The sequence below is a fragment of the Berghia stephanieae genome, chromosome 9, assembly GCF_034508935.2.
Source record: "Berghia stephanieae isolate SIO BIC M18660-M18661 chromosome 9, UCSD_Bste_1.3, whole genome shotgun sequence".
Taxonomy (NCBI): Eukaryota; Metazoa; Mollusca; class Gastropoda; order Nudibranchia; family Aeolidiidae; genus Berghia; species Berghia stephanieae.
The window spans coordinates 30,395,023-30,415,022 of NC_088368.1; the positions used below are offsets into that span (position 1 = coordinate 30,395,023).

Below are 20,000 nucleotides of genomic sequence, written 5' to 3' on the forward strand. Positions count from 1 at the left end.
GCTCAAGTATTTATTGATTTAAAAAAAAATAATTAAAATTAAAAGCAATATGATCAAGTCAGAGAACACGACACCTGTGATCAAGCAATCTAAGTATAGACATGATTATTTACACCAAACAAATCATTTATAAATTCAAGGCCAGTAGGTACTCCTATTTGAAGGGGTGCCTCATCATGACACACTGTGTTAAATCAACTACGGCTGTGTTATATTATTTCGGTGTATGACAGTCGCCTGCAGACCGGAAGATAAAGGTTTTCAAGTCCTGCTGCTGTGATCGGCGTATAGTTGAGTCCTTGGAAAAGGCTTTTTACTCGCGAATACACATCGTTTTTTTTTTGTTGGTTCGTGTAGATAATGTACGCTTGGCTAAGAAGCCCACAACATTGCCATCCGGAAGTATAACGGACCAACACACAAAACTATGTGTAACCATGAACGTTTTTAGTCTGGTTAATACAGTTTAGTGAGAATTACTCATAAACGCGGATGGCTCAAAACAATAACAAAGACCCGAGTGACGTCAACTCCATTCTATCTATATTTCCGGATGGCAATGTTGTGAGTTTATTAGTCAATCGCACAGCATATATAGGCGGTCTAAAAACAAATAAACAAAGAGCCGAGTGACCTCATCTGTATTCACAATGTGCCATTAGTGTTTTCATAGTTCTTAAGAATAACTTGCAATGGGGAAGAAAGAAAAGTGTCTGTCAAAAAACTGGTTCCTATTTCATTGGAAGTATAAAACCACTCTTCCGGGGAACTGGATACATACCTTGTGTAATTGATCTTCTGGTGTCAGAGTGATAGTATCTTATTATCTAGTCTAAATATTATATGCTGGTCGTCAATAAAGATAATCCATCCTCGATCTTTTACGTCCCGTAATCTTAAGAATTTGCCTATACATCCTGCTACTAAAATAGTTATGCCACCTTATGATTCAACATGAAACCTTTTCATTATTAGTCTTCCGAAAGACTGGTTACATACACACTTCCAATGATTTTGGAACCGGAAAATAAAAGGTGTGACGTCACGACTTTACTTCCCTATTGAATGTTATTATGACCTTCGATAAATTGATATTTTGTTTGACAATATTTTATGTGATCATCATTATTGTATTATCTCTAGCAGAAAGCTTCCAACAGAACAATATGTGACCTACAGGTTCAAACTGGTATTAAGTTGAACCAGAATTATTTTTTTAAAAAAAGCTAATTTTAAGATGAAATGATAAGAAATCTGAAATTTTAGTCCATTAAAAAAAAAAACAATGTTAATTATTTTCAATGGCGCATACTCTTCAATAAAACTTGACCGAAGACATTTAATATTCACTATAAATCCAATTTTTACCGACTTAAACACCCCGACTTAATACCGTTTTGAGACCTTAGGTAACATTTGACAATTCCCAAAATTGTGCTTATAAAATATATATCCAGTGTATTGTTTTAACAGTCACCCACAATATTTTATAATAATTGTTTGTATTTATACATTAGATGCTTCTCCTTCATCCTTTTTGGTTCGTTTTTATAAATAATTTTCCTTTTTATTTCATGTTTCAATGGGTTTGTTCTTTATATTATGTTTTAATATAATGAATATCTTGACATCGAATCGCACTGGGTATGAACCCCCCCCCCCCCCCAGGCTAGAACATTAAAAACTAGAGCATTTATATAGCGCATTATCCACTAAACGTACTCGAAGCGCTTTACAGGGGGTCCCTGACCAACAGCAACACGTAACATATAGAACGAGACATGACTTCTGTTAGGCGATATTACATTTTTTTTTGGACAGAAACAACACTGTTTAACGGCCATGTTCTCATTTTATACCTGAGTACGGCGAGAGTGTGAGTAAAGATCCTTTTCCAAGGACTCAACTATGCGCCGAGCGAGGCTCGAACCCAGGACCTTCCGATCCTAAAGCAAGTGTCATACCACGACCACATCGCCGCCCCCTAAAAGAACCCAAAACAAACCCAAATCAAACAATGTAAAGTCGCTATATAACTATGCAAATCTTCTTTTAAAAAATAAATTGAATTGCATTCTGTTTCCAAAAACGGGGGCAGCGTAGCTCAGTGGTACGGCCGTATCCGAAAGGCGAGTTCGATCATCTGCTGCTCTGTGTGGCCTTAAGCAAGTCACCTCGCCCTAGCTCAATTTGCGGCGCTGCACTGCGGCTGACGTCTGGTTATTCCAGTCTGTCCTTGGAATAGACCATAGAGACAAAATTTCCCCTATGTGATAAATAAGTGGAATTTTATTTATTTTTATTATTATTATTATTTTTTAAATTATTTATTATCGCAAGGTGATTATACAGAAAGAAATCGCATCAGGCAAGCTGTGGTGAATGGCTGTGGTCTGTTTGAATTTTGTGTAAAACATTGAGATATTGATAAAGATTTGTTGATGACTTTTGTCGAGGATCATTTGAGCCCAAAACATGACAGTTGAATAATATATGTTCCTTTCAAAGATTTTTCATTGATATTATTTACAGGTCGTTGTCTTTGATCATCTAGTTTCTATATTGGTTTGTGTTTGGTTTTCCTCTTTTTTTGTTCAACTTGTTATTTATTTATTTTTTGTTGTTGTTTTTCTTTTTGTTCAATTCATTGTTGACTGAGTTTCCCTTTAATTCATAAAAGGACTAAGTTAAGGGAGGTTATCGCAGAATTAATTATCCTAATACATTTAATGTTTTGGTTATTCCTCTTCCATTATACTGTGGTACTTTTTCTACTACTATCTTATGTTGCTATGACAAATAATAATATTATTATATAGCATTTCAAGTGTTTTACATAAAGATGGAGCAAGAATTTACATCTATTATATATATATATATATATATATATATATATATATATATATATATATATATATAATATTCTGTCTGTACTGGTATCATATATACTCATATCACAATATATTATTACTAACATACACCCGGTGCCTGAATATCTTTTTCTTCCAATACAGGTAAAATCAATAATTAACCAAAGGAAACTATCTACCAAAAATAATTTAAAAAGATAAATAAGTAAATTAAATGGATAGTATATATGTACATATATATGTGTATGTATATATATATATATATATATATATATATATATATATATATATATATATATATACACATATGTTGTTTTTTCTTTTTTCTTTATACATTATATTCACACACACACATATATAAATATATATATATATATATATATATATATATATATATAATATATATATATGTGTGTGTGTGTGTGTGTGTGTGTGTGTGTGTGTGAATATAATGTATAAGTAAAAAAGAGAAATAACAGTCCACATCTTCTAGCAGCCTAGTTTCACGTTACTTTGTATAGCGATGTTTTGTTTGGCCAGTGTCAGGTCATAGGTCAACGAAGGTTACAGAATGACGCCTCACTAAAAGTTACGTCATAATACTCAGTGATGACCTTCGTGAGAAAAGAGAGAAATTACTGCTCAGGGAACATCAAACATTTGCATTGACCTCTTTTGATTGTGCTAATTAATATATCTTGAGCGTCTTGATTATTATGATAGGGGCAGCGTGGCTCAGCGGTGCGGTCTTTGCTTCGTACCCGAAAGGTACAGAGTTTGATCACCCGCCGATGTGCTGTGTGGCCTGGAGCAAATCATCTCGTTCTAGCTCAATTTGCGGTGCTGCGCTGCGGCTAACGCCTGGGTTATTCCAGTCTTTCCTTGGAATAGACCCTAGAGACACATTTCTCCTATGGGATGAATAAAGGGAATTTTGATTTATTTTATGTCGCGTAATATCGACTAAACGTGCTTTACACCGGGTTCAAAGCCAACAACAACAGCTAACATATAGGACGAGATATGACGTCTGTTAGGCAAAGTTACAATTTTTGGGGGTACAGAAACAACGCTGTTACTCGTTTTACTCCTGAGTACGGTTAGAGAATGTGACTATAGAGCTTTTTCCCCAAGGATTCAACTATACACGGTTCAAAACAGGACTCGAACTCTGGGCCTTCCGATCTGAAGGCGAGCGTCATACCACAAGACCACATTTTCGCATCTTACTTTCCTTTGTCTTTTAGTGGTCATCGACGTTTATTTTGCCACCTAATTTTGGTGGATGTATACGGATACGGGTTGAAACTGGCAAGGAACAGAATCACCATTCGTAAAACCATCATGCCAAGAGCGTTTTTCTGATATTCAATGGGGATTACGATTTACTGATATGAGTACACTAATTGATTTAGTTACTTCCCTTTACACGAGTTTTTACTATATTCAAGGGGGGTAACCATGTACTGACGAAGCATTTTACGGTGATTGATTTGGTTACTTCCCTTGATTTTACACGATCGGCTACTCGTCCGATAATATAGATAGTATGTGCTTGGCTAAGAAGCTCATAACATTGCCATCCGGAAGTATAACGGACCAACACACAAAACTGTGTGTATCCATGAACGATTATAGTCAGGTTAACACAGTTCAGTGAGCATTACTCATAAACGCGGATGGCAAAAAACAATACCAAAGACCTGAGTGACGTCATCTTCGAACTATCTTTATCCTTTATGAGTTTGTTTCAATAACGACAACATATTGGTATTACTTGATATTATTGAATTCATTTGCTCCTTTCATCAATTTTATTGACAACCCAACGACTTATTGATTTATTAATCCAATCATTCAGCCATCATTTCATTTTATTTCATTACATTCATCCATCCATTCATAACATTCATTCATTCATTCATTCTTTTGTTCGATCACTTCCTGGTGTAACCACGTCACAAAACCCTATTATTTATCGCTATGATCCCCTTAAAAAAACAAAACTATTGTTTCGTTTACAATCTGTAGTTATATATTGCAATCCGGTGCAAGTTTTATAAATATGATTTGGTTGATTTATTATTTATTTTGCTTTTTTTTAAAGGTTTGTTTTGTTTGTTTTTGTTGTTGTTTTTTTTCTTCTATTTTGTTACATATTTGTTGTGCTTGCTTGAATTTTCTTATTCCCAGTTTATTTTCAATTGATGTTAAAATCTGTATCGATTGTTTCTTATTGCGAATTGTCTATTTGTCAATATCAGTCATATTATAACTTCAAGTTAGTATTAAGTTGCCTTAGGCTATAGATTGTAAATAATATATCGTAGTCAAATAAAAGATACTATTATTAAAAAAAAGAAAAAAAAAAGAAAAAAAAAAGAATACATAGTACGAAACATTTAGATCTGTATTATAAATGTTCAATTTACAAGCTAGAAAAGGGTAGAATGCCAAATCCTTCCCTTTAATTCACTTTACTCCTCTAATATTTATTTTTTATTTATTTATTTAATGAATGAATGAATGAATGAATTAATTAATTTATTATTTATGTATATATTTATTATTATCTAGTTATACATTCATTATCATGAAGCTGCTGTATTCAGTTTCGTTCGATATGAAAACCTCAGGTTAATAAGTCTGTAATTGAATATCGATTAATGTCAATAACATTTCACAAAAATATTATATATATCGATATGAACACCTTGACCTAGTTCTTTATAGATTACAAATGTTGTTTATATCTCAATGCAATGTATCGATATACTTTTTCCCTATTTTGAACTTCATACACCCAAGTCTCCTTATTCCCCCCCCCCCCCCTTCCGGGAAAAGCCGAGGGGGGGGGGGGGAGGATAATTAAGTTTTGCTTTACTGATAAATCGTTTTCGACTTATCATAAAGTTCGTGCAAGTTAATATGAATGGAAACAGAAGTGTTGACATAACATGCTTTACGACGCATTCAATACTTAATACTAGTCTATCACCTCAGGCAAATCCATGATAGTGGATCTAATCAATATAACATGTGTTGTTTGGTAAACCAATTATTTGTGTCATTATTTGACTCGATTTAAGTTTGCTTTACCATAATACGAACGGACAAATGTTACAAATTGTAACGACAGACAGACAGACAGGGTGCACATGTTTGCAGGTCTGATAACCTAACGCAACTATGGGCCTGTTTTAACATTGTTGTAATGGGAGATAGTTTGCGTTGTTTTGTTTTGTTTTTTAAAGCGCTTTGAGCACATTTAGTGGATTTTGCGCTATATAAAAGCTCTAGTTTGTTGGGGTTTTTTTTGGTTTTTTTTTTTTTTTTTTTTTTTTTTGGGGGGGGGGGGGGGGGGGGTTAGTTTGATAGTATAGGAGGGCGAAGTGGCCGAGTAGTTAAGGCATTGCCCTGTGGCTGAGAGGTTAAGGCATTGCCCTGTGACTCGAATGGTCCCAGGTTCGAACCCCGATTCTGGCACTTTCGTGTTTTTTTTCCTTGGGCAAGAATATTAACCCCCAATTTGCTCACTTTGGACAGCATGGGTGATTCCTGTTGATATCAGACATCCTGTTTGATGAATTATGTATATTCCTCCATGTAATGCCAAGTCAACGGTAGGCAGTGACGAATTAAACAAATTAAGGCACAGGCACCAGTTTAAGATAAAGATCTGAACGAGTATGTACAAGGTACCAGACAAAGCAAGAAAGAAAAATAGAAGAAAAAAAAAACAATCCCAAAAAATCAGTCGACCTCGACAGGGGATCGAACCTCAAACCTTCTGATTACCGGTCAGTCGCGCTGCCATTAATCAGAGGTTCTGAGGTCTGAGGTTGGATCAACAGTCGAGGTCGACTGATTTTTTGGGATGTTTTTTTTGTCTTCAATTTTTCTTTCTTGCTTTGTCTGGTACCTTTCATACACACTTGTTCAGGTCTTTGTGCCATGACGCCGGAAGTACAATGTTTTTTATTTTCGTTTTATTTGATAGCATATCCATGAAAACAATGAGCCCAACACAATTTGAGTTATCAGACCTGCAAATAAGTACACGTCGGGTTGAATGTAGATCGAAGTTCCGGGGGAAAATGGTTAAGCACACATTTAAATCAATGATAACAAGAAATAAAGGGATTTAAAATGGCCGAACAGAAAACAACGAAAAGCAAACAAAAACATCGCGATTATCTTTTGTCCTAGGGCAATTTTTAAAAATTCTCTGCATTTATAATCATCTGTGATATAGATAAAATGAAGTTGGCGTCACTCGGGTCTTTGTTATTGTTTTCACCATTCACGTTTATGAGTAAATCTCACTAAACTGTATTAACCAGGCTATAAAAGTTCAAGGCTACACGACATCGTTTTGTGTGTTGGTCCGTTATAGATAGAATGCGCTTGGCCAAGGAGTTCACAACATTGCCATCCGGAAGTATAACGGACCAACACACAAACTCTGTGTAACCATGAACTTTTATAGTCTGGTTAATACAGTTTAGTGAGAACAACTCACAAACGCGTATGGCAAAAACAATAACAAAGGCCTGAGTGACGTCATCTGCATACTATCTATACTTCCTGATGGCAATACTGTGAATGTTTTAACCAAGCGCATCCTATCTATAAGTGCCTCAATATATAGATAGTGTGCGCTTGTCTAAGAAACGCACAAGATTGCCATCCGGAAAAATAACGGACCAACACACAAAGCTATGAGTAATTTTGGTCGTTTATAGTCTGGTTAATACAGTTTACTGAGAATTACTCATAAACTTGGATGGTAAAAAGCAATAACAAGGACTTGAGTGACGTCATCTTCATTCTATCTATATTTCTCTTGTTTTGAGAAAAAGGGAATGAAGTTTTTTTTAGAGACTTGTTTATCCATATGTTATAATCCTGTTGCTTTCACCTTTTGTTAGTACTTTTATATCATTTCATTTTTTTTAAAAACAACTTTATCTCATGATATTGTAGCTAACTACATACAAAACGATAATATATTTTCACAGACTACCCCTTATCCTTACTCCAACCCGGAAGTAAACAACAATCCGTTTCCATGGAGATGACGGAGGTCATCCACTTCCTGTCGCCGCCATCACCATTATCCAACAGTTACGGACAGCTATCCACCACGCCCACCAACACCCCCCACCACAACCACCAAAACTACTACAATCACCCCAATCCTCTCCACACCACCAACAACAACAACAACCACAACAACAATAATGGTGGTGGGGGGTCCGCCGCAGCCCCTTTTCTCAACTGGTCGAGCAGTGCCAGTAGCAGCGCGGACACAACCAGCGATGACGTTGCCAACTCGTGCCTTGACCAAGGTTCCAACGCTCATAGACTCCTATCAAGAAGCGCAAGCGCCAGAGAAGGTTCCTGTCTAGGGCGGAAAAAACTCAGGTCAGGATAATTTTTATTTAGATTGAGAATGGTCAGTGGTCAGATGAATGCCGTAGATTGTAACACCTTGGCCTCATGCCGTGCTATCTGGTCTAGTGGTATGGCACTCGCCTTCGGATCGGAAGGTCCTGGGTTCGAGTCCCGCTTTGAGCGGCGCGTAGTTGAGTCCTTGGAAAAGGCTCTTTACTCACATTCTGTCACTGTGCTCGGATGTAAAATTATAAGTACCTGGCCGCAAATAGCGTTTTCTCTGTCAGAAAAAAAATTGTAATGTCGCCTCACAAGCGTCATCTCCCGTTCTACATGTTAATAAAAATAATTAAAATTCCCTTTATTCATCCCCAAGGGAAAAAAATTATTATCTTTAGGGTCTATCCCAAGGGAAGCTGGAATAACCCAGGCGTCAGCCGCAGTGTAGCGCCCCAAAGTGAACTAGGGCGAGGTGACTTGCTCAAGGCCATACAACGAGGTGGGTAGTCGAACTCGGTACCTTTTGGGTACGAAGCAAAGACTGTGTCGCTGAGCCACGCTGCCCCGCGTTAAGTGTTGCTGTTGGCTTGGGACCCCTTGTGCAGTGCTACACAAATGCTCAAGTTTTCTAAGAAAATTATTTTTATATGCTATTTATGCTATGTGTTTAGGTAAAACTCGTCTGATCTGCCCGCCTAAACAACGTACCAACACACAAAACTGTGTGCGACATTTTACACTTATAATCTGTTAGGAGATTGACTTAAATGATAACTGATCTCTCAACTGGCTGTCTAAAAACAATTGCAAAATGCAGATGACGTCAACTTCATTTATTCTATATGGCATTATTTTTTAAATTAAAAATATTGTTTTTCCGCTCAATTTCATTGTTGTTCTCAGCTCGTTTCTTTCTTCTTCCTACAGCGAATCTGTTCATAACGGGAGCATGTCGGACTCCGGTGATAGGGTGTCGACTTTGGAGCAAGAACTCATGTAAGTAATCTGGAATTGTATTAGAATTATCAATGCACCGGGGGGTCCCGATAGCTCAGTTGGTAGAGCACTCGCTTCACACGCAAGGAACCGAGATCGATCAGGGATGCAGTGGAGATTTTTTTCTGACCCCCTCCCCCCCCTCCACCTGTTCACCCAGCTGTGAATGGGTAGCTGAGTCTGCTAGATTTGGCGGAAAGTACTTTGCGATAAACTAGCGTCCTATCCAAAGGATAGCAAGCAATTAATTGTCATTTTCCGTTTCACGCTATGTAGAAACCAGGATAAACTCCGGTTCCATGGGCCGAATGGCTCTGAAACTAGCGTCCTATCCAAAGGATAGCAAGCAACTAATTGTTATTGTCCGTTTCACGCTATATAGAAACCAGGATAAACTCCGGTTCCATGGGCCGAATGGCTCTGAAGGACTACATTTTAAAAAATCAATGCACCAGGCTACTGACTGTCCCGTGTGTTCAAATATGAATGAGTATTTTTAAGAAGCGAGTCCTTTAGAGTCGTAAGGCCTTTCCAGCTGGAGATCATCCCGGGTTTTGTAACGTTTAAAGGGCAACGGAATGCACATTTGCTTGCTATTTGAAAAGCACGCCAGTTTATCGAAATAATTAATAATGTGAAATTGAATGTAAGCTTCAATTTATTGTACGAAAACAGATAACATGGAGGTTTCGGGTTTCCCCTTTATCAACAAAACAGGATGAATGAAACACCAGAGACGAATGAGATAATGTGGTAGTGGCGTTGTTAAGATGAATAAACAAAAACATTGATGGGCTGGAAATAGTATGCTCCTTTGTAAGGAAGCACGGATTAGAATAGAACAATAGATATGTATAAAAGGTTTTGGGGGAGGTAGTCAGAAATATTCTCGACTGCTCCTTGGATCAATACCGGTCCTTTTTTTTCTTTTGGGGAGGCCAGTACTCTATCATTTTGGCTACCGGGCCCATCGGATTAGTATCTACCTGATAATAACTAGTAGTGATGGGTATTTATTGTTGTAGCAGGAGCCTATATTGAGCTCACCGCCTCAAAACGGCATTATGTGGTGATGGTAGATACTGGTAAAAATTGATTTTATAGTTGCAAATATTTATACGAGTATAACTTATTTGAGTCTTGAATATCTCATTGAAGACAATAGATATAGTTTATGAAAGTGACAAAAATAATGAAATCAGTCTTTTCATGTCATTTTTACTTTGAAACCACTTTGCGGAAACCTGTTCATCCTGCCATAATACCCTGTTGATGTGACGGGTCACGTGTGCACAAATCCGCCTATCAAACAGTTTTCACTTCTGTTGACAGCAGCTTCTAACGGTGCTTACACTACTATGTTATTTACGATCTATCCAGGACGCAAACCGTCCGAATCTTCATCACAACGCACGGTTCAATCAGATGCTCTGTGGTTGCCGGCTCTGACCACAACGGGTAGATACATGTTGGGCAGGTGGCAAGACACCACTGATGAAGTGAGCGTGCTGTTAAGCAGGTTATCGACCGAAGCCGATTGGCTGCCACCCAATGTCTCCTCTTGCTGCTGGAAAAGTCTGGCAACTTCTCCCCCATTTTCGAGGAGTCGATGTCCCTGCCCCCTCGAGGGATTGAATTCGTCCAAACCGACTTTTTCTGTTGGCAAAGGAAACACACCAAAGGATGTTTTAAATTTTAATAAGTGTGAAGATTTGTATGGCGTATATTCACAGAGGTTTGCTTCGCTCAATGCTCTTCGCAATGCTTCCTTTATTTCCCTTGCAGTAAATTTCTATTTCACACAGTACAAAATCGGCTGCTGAGCATCCATTTGGGTACTACTACTCTGAAAGTGTGGAGTATTGTCACCCATACGCCTTTTATTTAAAGACTGGAGTTTGTAACTCTGAACCGTATACGTCAAAATGAGAACACTCGAATTGATTTATAAAAAAACAAAAAAATTTAAAAAAGAAACAAACAAATAGTCAAACCAATAAATGAAAAAAACAAAAAACAAAACAAAATAAAAAACACAAAAAAATACCCACATAAATAAAAGAAACAATGATACTATCAAGAAACAAAATCGCCTTCATAGAGCGAAACATGCATTTGACTGTTTCCTTTTCAAACAAGTACCCCAGCTTAGTCTACGGTTAAATCATTGCAAAGACAGAAGGTCATATTATTAGAGTGAACCACGCGGTATAATTTTATGGATGTTGACACACAGATTGGATGGACTCCCTTACAAGTCAGACGGAGAGAACAACGACTGACTCTCATGTTCAAAATTACAAACAAAATGACGGCCATGTCATCAGAACTACAACGAAATTCACGCATTCAAAGAAAATTCCACTCAAAAACACTAAAACACCAATCTACAAACTCAAACATCTTCAAATATCCATTTGCACCCCGCACTATCAAAGACCGGAACTCTCTTCCCGAATCATGTGTGAACACGACAGATTTAGAAACAATCAACGAAGATTATCAACATTTCTCAGCCTAAACACCAAAAATGGCTGTCACACTCAACAGCTTTCTCCTCCCTCGAATACAAATACTCAGAATTGAGTCGACTTTGAGTATTATTCAGATTCAGATATCAACAAGAGCTGGTCTTCTCTTGAGAGCCATTTAAATTGGAAAGCTTATCACTGTAGATTTAAACTTAGTTCCTTTCATTTTGGTCATGACACCATCACACCGAATTTACATGACGGTCACAAATAAATCAAGGGAGTTAACCAAAGTATCCCATCAACGATAAGACTTCATATTGCTATAATTATTTGTGACTATGTCCCATCAATCTCCATCTATCATCTATATAGTGATTGTTCGTATTACAACTAACCATACACCACCCAATGTACAAATCAATACTGCCATTTAAAGCCAAAAACACCTGTTTTGTTTTCATTTTTAACCAGAAATATTTTATTTTGTAAAGTATAGATACTTTTAGATGACTCTCACTCAATTTGTCAAAATCCTTCGACTCCAAAGATGTTGCTAAACTCCAAAGAGCTCCCAGCTTTAATTTTTAATTTTTTTTTTGACTAGTGAGATTGATCAAACTTTCTAGCCAAATTGCAAATGAAAAAGATGTTTTGTAAGTGTATGTCAGTTAATGATTCCATTCTCAGCCAAAACAATTTTTTTCTCATTTTGGCAAAAAAAATCTTTCACTGTAAAGTTATGTATTTAAAATGAACATCAACTTGTCGAAATCCTTAAATCTGATATTTAAATTTGGCAAAAAAATATTTCACCGTAAAGTTATTTATTTAAGATGAACTTCAACTTGTAGAAATCATTAAATCTGATATTTCAAACAGGCTATACCCAAGGTTCAAGGAGCTCTCAGAGCTTTTGGATATGTGAGACAAAGTTAAGATTAATCTTGAATCAAGGATAACTAGAGTACCAAATTTCTGGCCAAAAAATGTTTTGAAAATAATATGATGTTTTGTACGTGTTCGTCCGTATTACAGATGTAGATTAACTTGTCGATTTGAACGGATGGAATGTTTATCAGTTTGTGTAAAATCAGTGTCCCGTACGTCGTCACGTGACAGTAATAGCCACAGATGGCGCGTTGATTATTATATAAGATAACACAGTGGAAAGTATGCGGATTGATTTATTCAGACATGCCAACTACTACGCAAAGTTCAAAATTTCGTCTCCAATTTCAGAACTGTCATGAACATATATCTAGATAGATAGTCATTAAATCTTATTTAAAATGAAGGTTGATGCGAGAGTTCATAAATAAATTTAAGGCTTTTGAAGTGTTAAATCATCATTTTGAGGGTAAATTGTTGATCTTTAAAGTTAATTATAGCAACTGCTATCTTTATCTCCTAAAACTAAATGTTCAAATTGGCAGGTCTGATTTTACTACAGTTTACTGAATAACACCTTTTGTTCATTTTTTTTTTCTTCTTCTTTTTCACCAAATGATATATCTACCTACCATCATACTTTTAGTTGATATTATATATCGACGGATTAAGACGAACTAACAGATATAAAATACAAGATGCGCATTGGGCATTACTTTTTTTTTCATGTTGAAAGCGGATGCCTTTTGGCGTAATAACACATCGTGCACATAAGATCGCGGCCATTAAAAGAAGGGAAAGAAGCCATTTTTTTTTCACACTGACGCAACTTTAGCAACCACAACTTACCGGGGTATAGGGAATGAGATTAGCGGAAGAGTAGCGTCCCTTGATTGGACGTCACCGGGGGAGAAGTTATTTGTAAACAAACCAACTACAAGCCAAGAGCTCCAAATACAAAATTTATTATTCATATTTCTGTACAAAAATGCATATCATAATCAACGTTATGCATTTTTGTACAGAAATATGAATAATAAATTTTGTATTTGGAGCGCTCGGCTTGTAGTTGGTTTGTTTACAAATAACTTCTCTGCCGGTGACGTCCAATCAAGGGACGCTACTCTTCCGCTAATCTCATTCCCTATTTGTGATCTTCATTTTTTGCACGGAAAAGGACTCTCGTTGAACGGCTTCTTATTGTATTGGCGAACCCGAGGTGTAAAATATATAAATAGGTATGTAGGTCTGACATACGAACCTAGAGGAGGGAACATTATAAAAGACCTCACCAAAAGAATGCCTGCATTCCACAATGCCAGGAAATACTGGGTTTCCTCAAACCGCCTCTTAACAGGACATGGCAGAATGAGAACTACATCAAATATGTGCAGATGGAAACTTGGGAACAGTGATGCCTGCCGGAAATATCAGGCAACTCCAGAAACCAGCGATCGCATCGCCTCCCCTCACTGTCCAGTAACAAAACTTGCAGGTGGCCATGAAACAGTTCTTAGGGCGGGAGGAAGACTTACGAAGTTTGGGTTGACGAAATGAATTTGGAGGTGTAGCCATACGCTACTACTATACTACTATACTACCATACACTCAGGTGTAAAATAAACGCACGACTAGTAACAACGTTGTTTTTGTCTAGAAACTTATAATATCGCTTTAAATACGCAATTTTTATCCTAATATTAAATAATATAACTTGAGATTGTATATAGCGCAATATCCATTAATCGTGCACAAAGCGCTTTACAAGAGGGATCCCTAGCCAACAGCAACACTTAACATGTAAGACCAACATGAGGCCTGTTAGGCGATAGAGACAACGCTGTTAACGACCGAGTACTTATTTTACACCTGAGTACGGTTAGAGAATGCGAGTAAAGAGTCTTTTTCAAGGACTCAATTATGCGCCAATCGGGATTCGAAGCCAGGAACTTCCGATATAGATTCTGTGCGTTTGGCTAAGAAACTCACAACATTGCCATCCGGAAGTATAACGGACCAACACACAAAACTATGTGTAACCTTGAACGTTTATCGTCTGGTTAATACAGTTTAGTGAGAATTACTCATAAACGTGGATGGCAAAAAACAATAACAAAGACCTGAGTGACGTCATCTTCATTCTATCTATTCATTAAGTGTTGTTGGCATGGAATTCCTTGCAAAGCGTTTTGTGCACATTTATTGGATATCGCGTTATATAGCCTACACGAATGTATTATAATTTGATGTAATTAAAGCGTAGGAGTAAAGATTGACGTCGATATTGGTTTAACTACGGCGATATCGGTGATATCGGAGATTATGTAAATAAAATTACTAAGATGTAGGGGAATATTGATGTAGGTTTGTATCGAATATGGAATTTCGATTTTTTTTTAAATTACGCAATGAGAAGGATTAGTGGTGTACTCTGAGGTTAGTGGTTGTGGTGTGTGTCTATGTATTTATTTCAATGGGTGGATGGATGAATAGGTGAATGGATGGATGGATGAAGAGGTGGATGCATGCGTAGGTGAATGGATGGATGGATGAATAAGTGGATGGATGGATGGATGGATGAATAGGTGAATGGATGGATGGATGAAGAGGTGGATGCATGCGTAGGTGAATGGGTGGATGGATGAATAAGTGGATGGATGGATGGATAAATAGGTGAATGGATTGATGGATGAATATGTGGATGGATGGATGTATAGGTTGATGGATAGATTTGTGGATGGCTGGATGGGTTATTAGATGGAGGGATGGATGAATAGGTGGATGGATGGATGGATTGGTTGGTGGATAGATGGGTGGGACTATGGATGGATGGACAAGTGGGTAGAAGGGTGGATTAATGAATGGATGAATACGTGGATTGATGTATAGGTAGTAAATGGACGGATGGATTAGTGGATAGCTGGATGGGTCAATGGATGGGTGAATAGATGTGCGGGTGGATGGGTGGATGGATGAATGGATAGGATGAATTAGTGGATGGATGGATAGAGTGACATAAAATGAATAAATCGATTACAATTGAGTATGTTTAAGTTGTTTGTAAACGGAGCAAATGAGATAATCAACTAATGTCTTTATTCATAGATCAATAGGATTCAATAGTCTGATGTCACGTCCGCCCAGCAATGAGCAGCTTTGTTCTAAACAAAAAAAAAAAATAAATCTGTACTTTTTATTCTTCATGCTGGCTAGAACTTTTTTTTCACATATCATGTGACCAGAATGTATAAAAGTCCAAACATGATCAGATTTATAATGGGTTTTTTTTCCTCTGGATACACTTTTTATGCTCGTCGGAGAAGCATTTCATAAAGGCGTCCGCAATTGTTCAGATAGTTTAGAACCAGTTACTAAATTACGATGCGTCATTTCGAGGGAAGTGACGTCACAACTGTTGAACCCTATTAAAGATCGTATAATTCCTCTTCAAATCAAGATATCTGCAGCGTAAAAGGTTGTTTCAATGCTTCATGTCTTTCCAATAACCTCCATTTTACGTTGGTAAACTTTTATATGAGGTATTGTTGCAGTGACAAGACGCATAATTAGGAGACAGAAAAATGCCCGTAGCTCATCTTCTCGTTTTGCTGCATTGTGATAAAATAGTAAAACCTTCAGCGTCAATTTTATAATATTATTAATATTATGATGTCGGAAATTAGTAGTTACGCAAAACTGAAAAAGTAACAATAATCGAATTTGTTTAAAAATCAAAACACCATCCCAAACAAAGGCATTTACTTTATTTTAGAATTTATAAGCTAAACTTAAAAGTCCCGATTAGCTCCTCTCCGACCTAATTGGTGCTATGAATTTACGTAAAATACTCACAACATCGGCCAATCATATTTGATATATCAACACACAAAACACTGTGTAACCTGTAACGTTATAGTCTGATTGATATAGATAGTATGCGCAGGGCTAAGAAGCTCACAACATTGCCACCCGGAAGAATAACGGACCAACACACAAAACTGTGTGTAACCTTGAACGTTTACAGTCTGATTAATACAGAATTACTCATAAACTCGGGTGGCAAAAAGCAATAGCAAAGACCCGAGTGGCGTCAACTTCATACTATCTATAATTTAGTGAGAACGTATCCCTTACATGTTGTCCAAAAATAACAACAAATAGCTGAGTGTCGTCAACTTCGTTCCTTCTATATTTTATTTGAGACGATTTGTCACAAATAAATGAACTAGATGTGAACTTTGTGTTTGTATCCGGTGTACGTATCACATGATAATAATATAATTATATGGATACTTAAGCTATTGATTAAATCACTCACACTTTATACTATGTCCCTGAAATGGAATATTTTACATTGCTTTGTTAACCCCATACAACTAGTATCTTCCTCTTTTCATCAAGTAATCAGTAAAATACCAATGCGATTATGGGTTTATCTGAAGCTTAAGACGCATCGGTCTAACTTGAATTGCTCTCTTCGTAAATTATACGGTTATATTTGAAGTTCTTGTCGCCAGTCGAATAAAGAGTGGAATGTATGGTTTGAAATTATAAATTCATTCTTGCTGGTAAATGGTTAATTTGGTGTGTGTGTGTGTGTGTGTGTGTGTGTGTGTGTGTGTGTGTGTGTAAGTGTATGTATGTGTTATTCCTATATCAAATTCCTTGGCGATTAGTCGTGTGTTGTGTGTTAGATAATCGTGGGTGAGTGATAATAATAATATGACTGTGTTCATAATAATTGTTTCGTAGTGGCGATGTAGTGGAGAATTCAAGTTATTTTATTTGGAATCAGTGACTTGTTTTTCTGATGTAAAAAATGTATCATTTCAAGTGAATACGTATATAATTTATGGTAATAGAAACTATTTTTTGGTGAGCCGACGTGTACATAATAATGCAGGTCTGACATCCGAACCAACTTATGGGCATAGTTTAGCATTGTTGTAATGGACAATATTTATTTTGCGTCATATTTTTAGATTTCCATTACAACAATGAGCCCCTAACGAATTGGGTTATCAAACCTGCAAATTAGTGCACATCGGATGAGGCCAACTTGGAAGCACCTGACTTTTCTAACATTATGAATGTATTGATTTCTTTGTGAAATACAAACGATCTTTCAAAACACCACGACCTATGTGTGCATACATGTGACCTACCATCTCAATACGGTATTATGTAGGGATGAATAACCCACACCGGAGACTGACTCCGACGACCCGGCACTGCCGTCCTCTGCCGTCTTCCGGATAGACGTCTGTAGTGTTGTTCATCCTGTTTTGTTGATAAAGGGGAAACCGAACCGTCCATTTTATCTGTTTTCGTATATTAAATTGAAGCTTACATTTAATTTCACATTGTTATTTATTTCTTCGAGCTTCGAGCAGCAACATTTACATTACTCAGATCAGACATAAAACGAGCGTCTGACTGTAATTAGTGTTACCCTTTTTTTCGAAAAAAAAAAAGAAATTGTAATTGCGTATTACAGGCGTCATGGCATGCTCTACAGGTTAAGAGTTGCCGTTGGCGTTTTAACTCCCTCCTTACCGACCATGTTAAATTTTTTTATACCGAATGCCACACCAACACACATATTTAATCGTTAAACTCAAATTTATAAAGCAATAATAACATGCTATCAATAAATAGTATTCGCTTGACTCAGAAGCTCATAACATTGTCATCCGGAAGTATAACGGACTAACACACAAAACGATGTGTAATCTTGGTCGTTTATAGATAGTATGCAGATGACGTTACTCAAGTCTTTGTTATTGATTTTTGCCATCCGCGTTTATGAGTAGTTCTCACTAAGCTGTATTAAACTGCCTATAAACTTTAATGGTTGCACACTGTTTTGTGTGTTCGTCCGTTTTACTTCCGGATGGCAATGTTATGAGCTTCTTAGCCAAGCGCATACTATCTATAGTCTGGTTAATACAGTCTAGTGAGAATTACTCATAAACGCGGATTGAAAAACCAATAACAATGGCCCGAGTGGCGTCAACTTCATTCTATCTATATACATAATTGTGTTTTTAATAATCCTTACAATTTTTTATTTTTTTTTTTTTACAAATTTTGTGATTTATAAAACAAATCTGAATAAGACAACTCTGTTGTTTGTATAGTAACAAATGTGACAATTTTCCTTCAGTTGGTAAGGAGAGGGTTAAAGCTCTTGGAGTAAATTTGATAACCTACAAAATACCTGGTTGAGGTGATGAATTACATTTAGTGAACGTTATACTCTGTATGGTGATTTCTCTGTGTTGTGCAGTTGGTGAGTTTTGTTCACTTTGCATACATTATGAAGCCCTTTGAAATTATATTTCCACGCGAGTTTTCCACATCTTTAAATACGCTTCAACAGTCATGACGTCCCTTCCCTCGTAATGACGCATGGTAACTTAGAAACTGACTCTAAACTATCAGAACAATGGCGGACGCCCTTATGAAATATTTCTCCGACGAACATAAAAGCGTATCCAGAGGAGAAAAAAAAAACATTATAAATCTGATCATGTTTTGATTTTTACACATTCTGATCACAAGACATATGAATAGTTCTAGCCAGCATGAAGAATAAAAAGTACCGATTTCTTTGTTTAGAACCATGATGACCGCCGTTGCTGGGCGACGTGACATCAGACTATTGAATCCAATTCACGGCATTGGACATAACTAAGGGACAGAATCTGTGGAAAACGCATTCCTCTCACAGTAATAGCAAAGCGTTTTGAGTACAAAGTGTGGATGGTGAAAATGTGTTTAAAATTTGCCTATGTCGTGTGAGTTTGTGTTTTGTGATGTTTGTGATTACAAGTCACCACTTCGATAATGGTTGAAATTCATTTAATGTTAAAGCATCAACATAAGAAACATGGGTCTGGCTTGTCGAGATTTTTGGCCACCAGTTTTGAATAAACTCAAATCGGATAAATATGATGTTTATTCGGTAAGTAAGATTATGCCACATATTGTTTCAAAACGGTGAAATTTATTGAGAATTTAATTTGTTGTTTAAAATATATATATATATATCTAATCTAAGGCTAGGTTTAGATGTGTTGTATTAAGTAGAATGAATAATATAGTTTCACATTGTACATTGTTTTGTTTTTTTATTGGCTGAAGGCCGTTCCGTATTTGTTTTTTTGTTTTTTTTTGGTTTTTTTTTTGTTTTTTTGTTGTTTTTTTGTTAAGCTATTATTTACTTTACTTTTTGCAGTCCACAGCTCATAGCAACCTAATATTGACTTTTACATTCTTTTGTTTCTTTATTTCCAGAACTACAAAGTGTGAACTGGCCAGGGTGTTGAACAGGCAGACTTGTTTTCAGGAGATTTTGAAACAGAAAGATGAA

General features: G+C 36.6%; 1 protein-coding gene across 1 annotated transcript in view; it reads left to right on the top strand.

Moving 5' to 3' along the window:
* LOC144979187 (uncharacterized) overlaps positions 1-20,000 on the top strand; it is a 179,406-nt gene that overhangs the window by 95,696 nt on the left and 63,710 nt on the right. Inside the window, exons 10-12 of the mRNA XM_078925797.1 lie at positions 7,892-8,297; positions 9,195-9,263; positions 19,772-20,000. The exon at positions 19,772-20,000 is cut by the window's right edge and continues 71 nt beyond it. Of these exons, the coding sequence (XP_078781923.1) occupies positions 7,892-8,297; positions 9,195-9,263; positions 19,772-20,000 (704 nt within the window). The remainder of the gene's footprint in view (positions 1-7,891; positions 8,298-9,194; positions 9,264-19,771) is intronic.